Source organism: Stegostoma tigrinum, chromosome 4 (genome assembly GCF_030684315.1).
Source record: "Stegostoma tigrinum isolate sSteTig4 chromosome 4, sSteTig4.hap1, whole genome shotgun sequence".
Taxonomy (NCBI): domain Eukaryota; kingdom Metazoa; phylum Chordata; class Chondrichthyes; order Orectolobiformes; family Stegostomatidae; genus Stegostoma; species Stegostoma tigrinum.
Window position 1 is genome coordinate 117,404,073 of NC_081357.1, and position 12,954 is coordinate 117,417,026.

The window sequence follows — 12,954 nt, forward strand, 5'->3', positions numbered from 1 at the left end:
TAAATTTGAGGGGTGATTGATTATAGGACAGATGTCAGAGGTAGATTCTTAGCATAGTAAGGGTGTGGAATGCCCTGCCTGCAACAGTAGGAGACTTGCTAACTTCAAGGGTATTTAAATGGTCACTGGATTAAAACCTTTAGATAATGGAATAGTGTAGGTTAGATAGGCTTCAGTATGGTTTCACAGGTCAGCGCAACATCTAGGGCCAAAGGGCTTGTAGTGTTCTATGTTCTATGTGCTATTTTTAGGTTGGTTATGGTCCAATCATACTAGTCAATTCAGACTCCAACTTTGAGCGTCATGCAGGATTCTGCTTACTGTTGCCACCATAATATTGTTGCTGTAGTGTCACTTTTTATTTGCATAAACTTCCAATTTTTTTTCGGTCTTCCTGGTGAGATGGTTCTTTACTTAGAACATTACAGCACAGTACAGGCCCTTCGGCCCTTGATGTTGTGCCGACCTGTCATACCGATGTTTACTTACCTATTGTTAACTCATAACCCAAGGTTTGGAGGAACTAGAAATTGTTTGGATGTGAGCATTCTTCTCGGTCTATTCAGTGTCATATTGCGACTTCCAATTGTGTTCAGTGGAAGCCTATTAAACACATCTCCCTAAAACAGGACTGACCAAAAACTGCCTGACTGCTGCCAAACAAGCACCCTTCCTGTTATCTGGAATTCATGATGTGGCAGTGCCAGTCCTGGACTAGGTGGACAAAATTAGAAGTCCCACGAAGCCAGGTTAGAGTTCAACAGACTTAGTTGAAGTCAGACTTTTTGGAGCGAGGCTCATTTGTCACTTTGTTCCTTTTGTCCTTTTGTTTTGATGTGACAAATGAGCATTGCTCCAAAAGTTTGAGATTTCAGATGGGGCAGCACGGTGGCGCAGTGGCTAGCACTGCAGCCTCACAGCGCCAGGAACCCAGGTTCAATTCGAGCCTCAGGCAACTGCAAACTCCGCACGGACATTCTCCCCGTGTCTGCATGGGTTTCCTCCACAGTCCAAAGATGTGCAGGCTAGGTGGATCGGCCATGCTAAATTGCCCATTGTGTTCAGGGGTGAGGGTTGTAGGAGGATGGATCTGGGTGGAATGCTTCAAGGGCCAGTGTGGACTTGGGCCAAAGGGCCTGTTTCCACACTGTAAGAAATCTAATCTAATCATAAACCTGTTGGACTCTAACCTGATGTTTGTGTGCTTTCTGATGTGTCTGGAGTAGTACAAGTCTACCTGACCATTAAGATATCCTAATCTTAGGATTTAAAAAAAAAATTATCATATAATTCTCCTGAAATTTGTGTAATCTCAAACAACTACTGAATTGAAATGGTTTCCAGAATTTGAAAATACAGACAGTTACAAATGTAAGCACTAATTGTGCTTAAACACGGATTGCAAAAGTATCCATTCCCAATTAGTGAACATTCCCATGTAATCAGTGGGGACTTTGAGAACAGGATCATTGAACAACTCACTGACCTCTGAGCAGGCCAGAGGATAAGAACCTTGCAATGAGTAACTTACTGTACATTCTTCTCTATCCCCCCCCCACCCACCACAAAAAACATGCCACTTGCAAGGCACCAGTTACTGGGTTGGGAAACTCCCCACTTGCCTGGATCAGTGCAGCTTCAACAAATCTGAAGAAGATAGAGACCACCCAGCCAAAGCAGCCCACATCATTCTGTGATCTGTCCACCACGCAACATTTGCTTTGTTCATAACCAGCACAGTGGCAATATTACCATCTGACTGACATCATCAATAACTATTATAAGGGGAGGCAATGGCCAAGTGATATCGCTGGACTGTTAATCCAGAGACCCAGGTTCAAATCCCACCAGGGCAGATGCTGGAATTTGAATCCAAGAAATACCTGGAATTAAGAATCTAATCATGATTGTGACTCCATTGACTGTCAGAGACCCACCTGGTTAACTCATGTCCTTTAGGGAAGGAAACTGCTGTGGGTCTGGAGTCACATCTAGGCCAGACCAAGTAAAGATGACCATGTGGTTGACTCTGTACTGTCCTCTGGGCAATTACGGTTGGACAGGAAATGCTAACTTGCCAGTAACACCCTCATCCTGTGAATTAATTAAAAGAAATGTACTAACTTTTAGTAAGGCTTCTTCAAGCCTTGAAGCATCTTTCAACTCCTGCTTTAATGAAATGAGGAGGCTAAGAGAAGCAGATGTGTGGGAACTTTTAGTTTTATTTCATGCACAGCCTCTCCTTTGCTAACTAGGACCTGCATCACCATTCCTTCAGTGGCTGGACTGAAATTCTGTATGTCCCCCTCTAGCAACATTGTGAGTGTACCTATGCCCTAAGGACTGCAGTTCCAGAAGACTGCTCGCTGTAACCATCTACCAGGGCAATTGGGGATGATCAGCAAATGTTGGCTAAACCAGCATCTGCGCCCCCCGCCCCCACCCCACCAACATTCAAAACATGAATTTATTACAAAGGAAGTCATTTCATTTCATGTTTTTTAAAAAAAAAATCTTGTTTATAAAGCTGTGCTTTTGATTTGAAGAATAGTACCCTGATTTCCAGTACAGTGCTAATGCCTCTAATTTGAAAATTACTTTTTGTGTTGTCTTTGCAATGCAATTATCTGCTAATGTTTTGGACAGCTGTTCTGATTTTTTTGAAAAGGTTGCTGGGATTTCAGTTTGTTTGGCAATAGATCTGCAGGTATGCAATTTAGTGTCCTAATAAAGAACTCTTCAGGCAAAGACTGAGTTATTATAGGGAGATAAGTTATCTTGTGTGTACCAACAAAGAGTCAAGTGAAAATCAAGTTTATCAAAAAAGTATTAAAACAAGAATACTAATTCAGAAGAACATGAAATCTACATTTAGTCTCAGGCTAGCTTTCTGTTGCAACGTAGTATGCTTTTTTTTGGGGTCCTGCAACAAGCTTCTACAGGCCTGAAGATGTTAGAATTTCAGATTTTCTCTTTTTGTAGAATGAGCCCAAGAGCGTGAGTAGTTGTCAAAAGCATTCCATTAGTGGGAGGTAGTTGTAATCTGATATACTTTCTTACCTTCTTTGAAAGATCTGTATGTTGAAACATGATCAAATATCTGCATAGCAGAGCTTGGCAGAAAATAAGTGATATGCCTTTTGAATAGGCAAACAATAGTGCAAAAAGTTCATTTTGGGGTATGAAGTTTTGAATGAGGCAGGAAGGGAAAATGATGGAAGGCAGAGAAAAGCTGAATGAAGACAGTCAAAACCAGATTGGTGATAATGGGAGAATCCAAGATAAAATGCGAGGCTGGATGAACACAGCAGGCCCAGCAGCATCTCAGGAGCACATTGGTATGGTTTGTCTGATTAAAATGAGTTTGAAATGTCATGTGGAAGCAACAGGGGTCTTGTCCATGGGCTTGGAAGCCTGCACTGCTCCTTTTTCAAGAAGGCTGAGTGCATCTTGTGGTGATCAGGTGTTTACCAGAGCAGTAAATGGGCTTTCCACCTTGACCAGGATCAATGACTGGGAATCTTTACTGAGCTTTTGGTCACAGAGGAGAGTATCTGTTCTGTACACTGAAGCATCATTGGAAGGATGTCGATATTGCAGGTACCACGTTCACCTACAGCCTCTCTGCACGACTGCAGATAGAGGGAGAAGTAGAAGCAGAGGCACCATGGACAAGAGCAGTGGCTGACTCCACCTTAACACCATCCCACTGCTGGGCCCTTTTCATGGGTGGGTTGAAGGACCTAGTCTCCCAGCTTCCATCTCAGCTGGAGGCCACAAACAACAAAAGCAAAAGTTTGCTTGTTGTACTCTGGCTTTGCAAACCTGATTGATTGTAGGATCTTTCAGTGTATGAACACTTACATGGGCATTATTGGCCACTTAAGGCTTCAGAGTGGGCCAGCAGGGTTGTCTACCAGCATTATTGCCCCAGATGCCACTTGAGGAAGGTGGTGGGAATCGCCACATCAAATGTGACATGGAAGGTAGAAGATTTCACTCTGTAACCGTGGTTTCCTCCATAGTTGCTGCCTAACCTCCTGAGTATTTCAGCATTGTCTGTACTGGTTTCCATTGTCAAAGCAAAATAAGAATGTTGCGGACAAGGCCCATGTTGATCCAAGAGTTTTTCCATTTTAAAAACTTGCAAGGAGCAAATAGAATTGAATTAAATGTCCCTTCTGCTTTAGAAAGAGAGCAATTAACTTGCTGAGACAATCATGAATGTTGGGAGGGATACCAACAAAAAGGCACCCCATTTAAGTTTCAATTTCCATGTTTTAGTATGGGGTCAGAAAGGGTTAATACTGAAGGGGAACTTAAGCACTCTCTTTCTTTCTACTGCCCGCCCCCCACCCAAATTCCCTACACACTGGGGATGGTGGCACTAAACCAACACGATTGTGATGTACAGACTGTTTTAGATATACAAACAATAATGGCCTGCTGGGACTCTGAGGGATGATTGAGACAGTAGTAAAATAATCACTTAGCAATATTTAATAGTAAACTACTGGGGAAAGAAGATGCACCAGGCGCTCTGGATCATTGCCTGTAGCAGATTCAGGGGTATGTTTGAAGGAAAAGTCCGTGGTTTAAATTCTCTTCCCCATTTTGTTACTTTCTAACAGTAGAGGCAGAGAGAAAAGAATATCAATTAGATTTTGTTGTAACAACTAGAATGTAATTTGATCAATGCAGTGACAAAATCCAGAAATTGCCTATCTGCTCCAAAATAATTTATGTCCAGCATTTTCCATTTCAGTTTCTTGATTTATTTATAAGAAGTTAGAATTTGGTGCACACTTAATACCAGCAGGATGAAATTTAGTTCTGTTTAGTTTTAACAATGTTTTAAATGCTACAAATGTTACAGCATCTAGGAAATTAATCAAACTGACGAATCATTTGCTGGTTTTTCTTTGATGTTCAATTCACATTTTTCTGTAAGTATTTCTGGTGTAGTCATTGTTTCCTTTTCAGGGAGAGGCAGGGTTTGGGAGAACGTCTTACCTTGAATCTTTTCATCCAAAATGATGCGAATTTTCCACGGAAAAGTACAAATCCCTAGAGGGTTCAGCTGCCATGAATTTTAGTGAGATTTAAGCTCTTGAACGTAATGGTTTTTAAAACCAAACTTCAAAATCTCCATTGTTTGAAACTGAATTTGAATTTTTTTGTTCTTGTGATTATTTGATCTACTTGATTTGAACTTCTTAATTAGCATGGAGAGAATTATAAACGTCCCTCTTTTGTTTTAAGACACAGACCATGAATTACGTTGGGCAACTGGCTGGGCAGGTGTTTGTCACCGTGAAAGAGCTTTACAAGGGATTGAATCCTGCAACTCTATCAGGGTGTATTGATATCATTGTAGTCCAACAGCCAGATGGAAGTCTTCAGTGCTCTCCATTCCATGTTCGCTTTGGAAAACTCGGTGTGCTGCGCTCCAGAGAAAAAGTGGTAAGTAAGCAATAGCCTTTTGACTAAGGCCAAGCAATTCTATTGTACTTGGGGTTTCATCCTTGGTTTGCTGCATCTGTAAGTGTTGGGATATGGATGGAAAAATTAGATTATGGAGTTGTCCTTTAGTTGTTGGAGTTTAAATTTGAAGGTCTGTCTGTTTCCACTTTTTTGGCCTGAAGGCAAAAGAAATGAATTGGTGGGGGGTGTCAAATCTAGTCACAAGACTTAGCACAGCAAACCTGACACACAGTAGGTCATCTGAGAGGTTGTAAAGATTATTTTTACATGTAGGCAGGGAAAGGCAATGCGTTAATGAATTTGGGGTTGAGGTACATATTGGGCCACTTTAGTGAGGGTAGAGGAGTCATTTTCTGACTTCATTCTTGTGTTAAGATGCCCAACCTGCTAGAGCATTAGATTCTAAATGTGTGAAGATAAGTAGTCGCCAAATCATGTGCCATGACCTGGGTTTCTGATGGGGAAATGGATATTGACAGTTGCAGTTTTCTGATGCTGTGTTCCTGGCTCTGTCTTGGAGAAACCCACCTGCCTTATCCCCCCACCTCGGACTGATGCAACCAGATGGAAAGGTTGTCACTTTTAATCCACCTGTACTTTATTGGGTAAATCAACCCAATAACATTTAAAGGTTATGAGGTCTCTTGCCCACCCCCATTAATTCCATGTTCCTTAGTCCCATGTCAACTCATCCAGTATTCATGACTAATCTTATAACACACAGCTTTGAAATAGCCTTGCAATTTAAAAATTGCTTTCAAAATATTGATTGGACCCTTGCATTCTCAAAGCTTCCAACCAAATACAGGCAGTGGAAGTTCCATTTGAACAAACCTTTTTTATGTCCTTCACTAATTACCTTTTTGGTCAGAATAAGTGCGCAAGTATTGAAATATAACTTCAAAAAGAGATGAAGTTTGTACAAAGTATTAAATCCGTCAAAACTACCTTTGTCCTTGTCAACTGTGTAAACTGATGTGTTGAGCTGGCTCATCATTGAGGCTCAGATAATCATTTGTAATATCATCTGACAACAGATAACTGCTTATTTGTCAAGCCTGTTACTTAAATTTTGATAGAAACAGGAGTGTGGTGGGGAGGTATGCAGATACCTTAGAATTGGTTTCATCCTGTCCTTTGAAAGCTCATAAGGCTTTTCTCCAAGGTGTCATGTTTTGCAATTTGCTGAATAACAAGACAATCACTTATTCATTTAACATGGAACATTCACCACAATGAGGATTGAAATTAACTAAATGATAGCTGATGGGCTTGTTATTGATCACTGGATTCCTCCCAAGAAGTGCTTTTCTTTCACTTAGCAGGATGTTGCTGGGTATACAGAGTTTGACTTGGAAAGACAGTTTACTTTTTCCCCTCTCGAGCACAGGTTGCGAGGGGACTTCTTAAACATTAACCCTACCTATACCCTTATTCTTAATGGCGTGTGTGTGTGTGTGTGTGTGTGTGCACGCGCAATTGTTTGGCACGGACTAGTTGGACAGAAGGGTCTGTTTCTGTGCCGTGACTCCATAATGCTTGTTCTGGGTGTTGGTTATTGATTTCTAATAATGACAGATTAGACAGTGGCAACAGCTCTGAGGCGAATGTAGCCCTTCATTCTCTGCCTTACCAAGGACTATCAAAGCAGAAATGTAGCTTCTGAAGTTGGAGTAAGATCAATCATGTTTGTGATCAATGGCAAAGCAGTTTTTGATTGACCTTTTTTGTCTAAAACCACCTTTTTTCTTTTAAGAATGTCAGCAAGGTATCCAAACCCTCCACTCCTTTCACATTTTGGAGCTGTATTGGTTTCTTGTGTGAGCCAAGAGTTAAGTGAGTGGGTGAGGTTTGTCTGAAGTCCTTGCTGTTAATTTGCGTTGCTATTTTGAGCCCTACAGGACCAAAGTTTCAGTAGGATTCTAGATTAAGACTGGAGATTTCCTGTAAGTGTTATGCACCAAAATTGAGCTTTCTGACAGTCAGAATTTGATTATTTATCAATTAATGCTTTAAGTTGTGTTCACGTAGATAAATATATTCATGTGTCTGTGTGCCACTGGTTTTATAATCCATCAGACTTAGTAGAGCAGATTCTCCTGTGTTGGAATGTTATGGTCTAATTTTGTGAATGCCCAGAAAGAAACTATGGATGGTTTTGCACGACAAAACCTTTTGACGTTCAATACCATGAGGTGCCGAGTTGGAAGTGCCATACAGAGTATAACTTCTTTTAGAAAAAAGAAATCATCTATGTGCAGTGAGGGATGCTGTTTTGAAGTTGTGGATCAGCTTGACTTGTCAATAGGCAGGGACATTTTGGACTTTCTGATTTTCTATTAACACTAATGCTGTACCTTGAGTTAATGTGTTGGTCAACAGACCATGTATCTAATAAAATTGCGCTAACCAAGATTTGCAGTTTTAGGTTTTGAAGTATTTTCTGCCCCAAGAGAATGCAACCTAATTAAGTGAAGAAAAATATCTTACTTTTATGGTCATGCTTAGTGAAACCTGAAATAATTCCTCCCTTGTTAACTTTACTCTGTGTATCAAGACTATTCCTGCTGCTTGTTTAAGCAGTATGGAGAGTTTACTTGCAGATAAGATGGATTTGGGGGATATGTATGGAGTGAGATTTGGCCAGTAACAAGCTGCGGAATGGTCTATGGAGTAGTGACCAGTTGGTGACATGGGCTTTCTGCCTGCTATTGACAGTGTGATTGCTCCCAAGTACCTGAGCTGCCATTGGGTGTGAACAGCAAGTTCAAACTTTCTTCAGATCTTGGGAAAGGGAGGTGCACTTTGGCTCTCTGTAGCCAGAAGGAAGCCAGTTTATTTTGCCTTAAATTGCTGTAAGCAGTTGCCTTTAATCAAAATGTCAGATTTGGTAAGTTTGTGAACCAGTGCTTCCTCCAAGTAAGTGAAAGTAGGTGGAGAAGAGACATCAAAGAGCACCAAGTCCTGACAGACACATCCATTGAATGTCTTGACAAGCCTTTTTCTCCACCCATAACATCAATGGTGACTTTTCTGTTTCTACATGTGCACGTTGGGAGGCATGGCCTGGGTTGAGTTTTTTAGCAATTAGTTTTGTCAACAGGCAAAAAAGTTGGGTACTGTAGCTAAAATCACTTGGTAATAAATAGTAATTTTTGCCAAGACCAGAAACCTGGTCGATGCATTCCATTAACCTGGACCTAAAAGATGGGTAAATTGGGGGCAGCAAAAACACATTGCTTGAAGTTCAACAGGTTTGGCAGCATCTGTGGAGAGAAATCATCAGTTAACATTTTGGGTCCACTGACCCTTCTAAAGTACAAGATTTTGCGTACTTTGATACAAGCTTTAACACTTTGTGTGTGATAACCCAAAGACTCGTGGGACTTGATTAGTCGAAGTGTGATGTGTGCAATTATGGATGTAGATTTTGACCCATCTTGTACACTTAACAATGAATTGGTTTAGAGTATAGCATTAATGCTGTAATGGTCAAACCTTGGACCAATAACTGAGATGTTTTTCTTTCCTTTTTAGACCTTTATTGCTGTATTCCAAATTGTAGCAACAAATGATCTGCATTTCAGATCCTTTTGGTTTAGTGAGGTTATCTCCAGCACTTGGAAGTGCAAAACCTGTTGTTCAGACCCACAGATCTAGCCGTAGATGGCTAGTTTGTGAAGTAATGGCAATACAAATTTGTCAACATGGATTTGTCTTGTATTTTTTTAGGTGGATATAGAAATCAATGGAGAACCTGTGCAATTACAGATGAAACTTGGAGACAATGGCGAAGCATTTTTTGTTCAAGAAACAACAGATAAAAAGGCAAGTTCAAATTTTAGGTTCTTAAATACAAATCTTAATTAGACTTTGACAATAAGGCAAGCAGTAAATGATAGTTGCTGGAACTATTCAGCTTACCCTTGTGTGGTATTGATTTTTGTTTTTAGATCACTAGCTGCACTATAGACCATAATTATTTTGCCCAAATGCTGCTCGTGCACTCTTTCTTCCAGCTCACTCACTGGCTGAATTTCTAGGTTGCATTCCATATATTTCTAGGGAGGTTCTGGCAAAATCCCTGTTTTCCTTTCTATAAAGATGTTCTATGCATGCCGTGAGTGAGCGTTCAGGAGAAGCTGAATGACCACGCTTTATCTCCTCTCACCCAGCACAAGTGATGAGACTAGGGTAGCTCTGAAAACATGTTACAAATAGAAACCCCCAAAATCTATCACTGAAAAAGATTAGAGATTGGAATGGAGGGGGTTCAAGGAGGGATTTGCAAGCATTTAAATTGGATAAAGTCAGACATGCATGTGTTTGAGGCAGATTGGATTCTTTCTTTAAACGTCTTACTTTTTGGGTTTAAAATTTACTGCCAATGTCTTATGTTTATTTAATACTACATTTCTGAAATCAGTGTAATTATTCTGCCTCCAGGACCCACCAAATAATATTGGAATTACCAACACTTAAAAACCCAGTCCAGTCAGTCCCACTTTGTGTGCTCTTTCAGTCCCTATCCTCATTCTTTTTGAAATCATTCTCTGCACTTTTTCTCTGTAGCACCAACTCCCACGTTTTTGTGGCTAACTTCTGGCTTCCCTACTCCGACTAACGTCCGTCTCTTTCCCACTGTCATGTCCACTAATCCTGTACCATTTTCAAATGGGAGTATCTTTTCTTCATCTACATAATGAAATTCTGACATTCTTGAATCCCTCCATATAACTTGTGCTCTAAGGAGAAGGACACCAATTTCTCCAACCCAGCTTGGTAACCGCAACCTCCTAATTTGAGAATCACGCTGGAAAATCTCCTTTGTACTTTTTGGTGAAGATCTTCACATTCCTTACCTTGGCTGGTTAACCGGAGCTTGTGCAAGGCACCAATTGTGACCAGATCTACGACGGTTCAGTGTATTTCCTTGCTCATGCACTCAATACATCTGGGTTATGAAGTGCAAGATCCCGTTAAGTTTACTCACCACTGCAGCTCCCTCGAAAGAGTTATACTTGTGGACTCCAGCTCCCTCTGTCCTTGTGCGCTTCCTCCATTTGCTTCATTACCCTGTCGGCTTGGCCGTTTGTGGCTTTGTTCCTCTTTTGTATCAAGCATGGTAGCTTTCTGGTCAAACATTCTGAAACATCAGTCAACATGCAAGTTCAACATCCACCTTCTGTAGTGACGCCACAGTTGTTTGTCTTCTGTAAACCTGCATAGTAAGGAAGGAATCATTTATCTCCTTCACTGATTTTTTTTTTTCAGTTTTTAAAAGAACTTCCAAACCATGCCCCTCTAATCTTTCTCTTCTATGGAAACCAAGTTTTTATAGCTTGCCATTAAATCATAAAATACTATGGGGGTGGGGCGGAAATCACCTTTTAATCTCTGAAGACACAGTGGCTATTTTTGAAGAGCAATTCCATTAATTGCACTATTTGGATTGATGCATTTTTTCTTCTTTCTATCCCACCCTTTTGGAAGTTGCAATTTAATTTTCCTCTACTTGTCCTCCCCCTTCCCCCCGCCCCCCCGCCCCCCGCAACTCCTCCACACACAGTATATTCCAGATATTATTTGACACAGTGGCAAAGTTATTTCTCCTCTCGTCAGTTTTGTTCCTCTTGCCAATTTTCCTTTTTTAAAAGAACTATCCACTTTGGTCACCAACTGTTCTGCCATTGGAAATGGTTTCTCTTGTTACACTCAATCTTCCCTCAAATTGCAATTCTGGAAGGAGAACACCATCTCCAGCTTTTCTAGCCTTGATGTGACTGAAGTCTTTCATCCCTTAAAACATTCCAGTTAATCCCCCCCTATTTTGGCATCTCTACTAGAATGTGGGGGGCTAACCAGTGTTTTATGAAGGTTTAGCATATCCTTCCTGTTTGTGAATTCATACCTTTGGTTGTTAAATCAAGGATTACTGTTTGCATTTTTCAGCCTTTTCAAACCTTCTGTAGCTTTGTAAATATTTGTGTGTACACTCATGTTCCTGTTCCCTTCTAAAATCGTCCCACTTCTAGATAGAATGTGGACAAAAAGATACAAACTAACTAAAATGAATTACTAATACCTCTGTTTAATTTCATCGTTGGGGTGCCTGTCTATTGGGGTGTGTCTGTGTTCAACTGTAGATCCCAGTCTTTAGGAGTTGAATATAACTTTTACCCTTTCCTCTTTTGACGGGAGGAGGGTCAGCAAGGTTAGGCTGGTGGATAAACTGCATGCATTATGATAGGGCTGACTAATCTTTATAAATTTGAGGGTAGAGACGAGCTAGTATGAGTAACGCTGAGAAATTTGCCTGTGACGGCAACTTAGATAATTATGGGGGTCATGTCATGAGTTCCGGGAAAGTGACCAATAGCCATGAGGAGTGGCTTCATGGTGAGTAAGGTATGAAGAAGCAAGTGAACAGGCTGAGTGTCTCTGGCTAATGTTAACTACACAATTTGAAATGTATGAGTTTGGGCTCGTCATGGATCACCCGCTCCAGTACAGAATTAAGCATTTCCCCAGTCGTTCAAACAGGAAAGGAAAAAGAGCAGATGCATTTTTTGAATTTCTTTACTAACATTTATGAAGCTGTCGATCACTCACTTAGCCTACAGTTGATAAATGATTCTACTTCATTTGAGTTAGATAAATGAGTCCACTTAATGCTGAAGATGCAGTATATAAGCTACAGACCAATTTAACTGTAGACAAAGAAGGGAGCGGCAAACAGTTTCCTTCTCTTTTTGTCTTATTTAAAAAAAAAATTGACCTTGTTTGCTTGCCTGAGGTGTCCCTTGTATCACTGAGACGTCACTTCCTTCTTATTCAGTAATGTCAGATCTGAATCTTGCAGTTGCCCTTCAGTTAAATAATTTGATGATACTGTGACTCTGGGAGCAATTTGGATAATTTAGAAAACTCCAGAATAGCAGCTGAAGTATGAAGTGAGTGTAAACATGGGAAAAGTGACCAGAAGTGAAGGTTGCACACAAAGGTGAGAAAAATATAGTAAAACAATGCTGCAATCCTTCCATTCCAGAGTTGGCTTACTGGCTGTGAGGACACTTTGAAACAGGGGCATATCTTTGCGCAGCTATAACTCCACGTTGGACTGTGAAGTTCTATAACAAATAGTGCTGAGGGATACAACAAGGCTGTGGGGGTGGAAAATGGACCACAGCTGTTGAGCTGGCAAGAGGGGCAAGTGAAGTTTAAGTTGGAATACCTACTTCTAGGGAGTAGGAAGTACTGTATGGAAGGCTTTCTTCAGCAATCATTCAGGATTAAGGATGGGCTTTCTGCCTATTCCAGAGTTGTGGGTCCTGAAGTGATCCTTGCCCACCTGGAGACAGCAGGCTGTTTGGGTTTTGGCACCTGTTGCTGTCTGTACATGGCCTCCCCCAGCTGGATCTGTTGGAAAAGTTCAAATGTTGTACCTTCTGTCAATGCTGGTTTAGTTTG

General features: G+C 40.8%; 1 protein-coding gene across 4 annotated transcripts in view; it reads left to right on the forward strand.

Moving 5' to 3' along the window:
- Window positions 1–12,954, forward strand: part of lpin1a (lipin 1a) — a 112,420-nt gene that overhangs the window by 35,154 nt on the left and 64,312 nt on the right. For all 4 annotated transcript variants that reach the window (XM_048531707.2, XM_048531708.2, XM_048531709.2 and 1 more), the window contains exons 2-3: window positions 5,263–5,463; window positions 9,217–9,312. In XM_048531707.2, coding sequence (XP_048387664.1) covers window positions 5,263–5,463; window positions 9,217–9,312 — 297 coding nt within the window. The remainder of the gene's footprint in view (window positions 1–5,262; window positions 5,464–9,216; window positions 9,313–12,954) is intronic.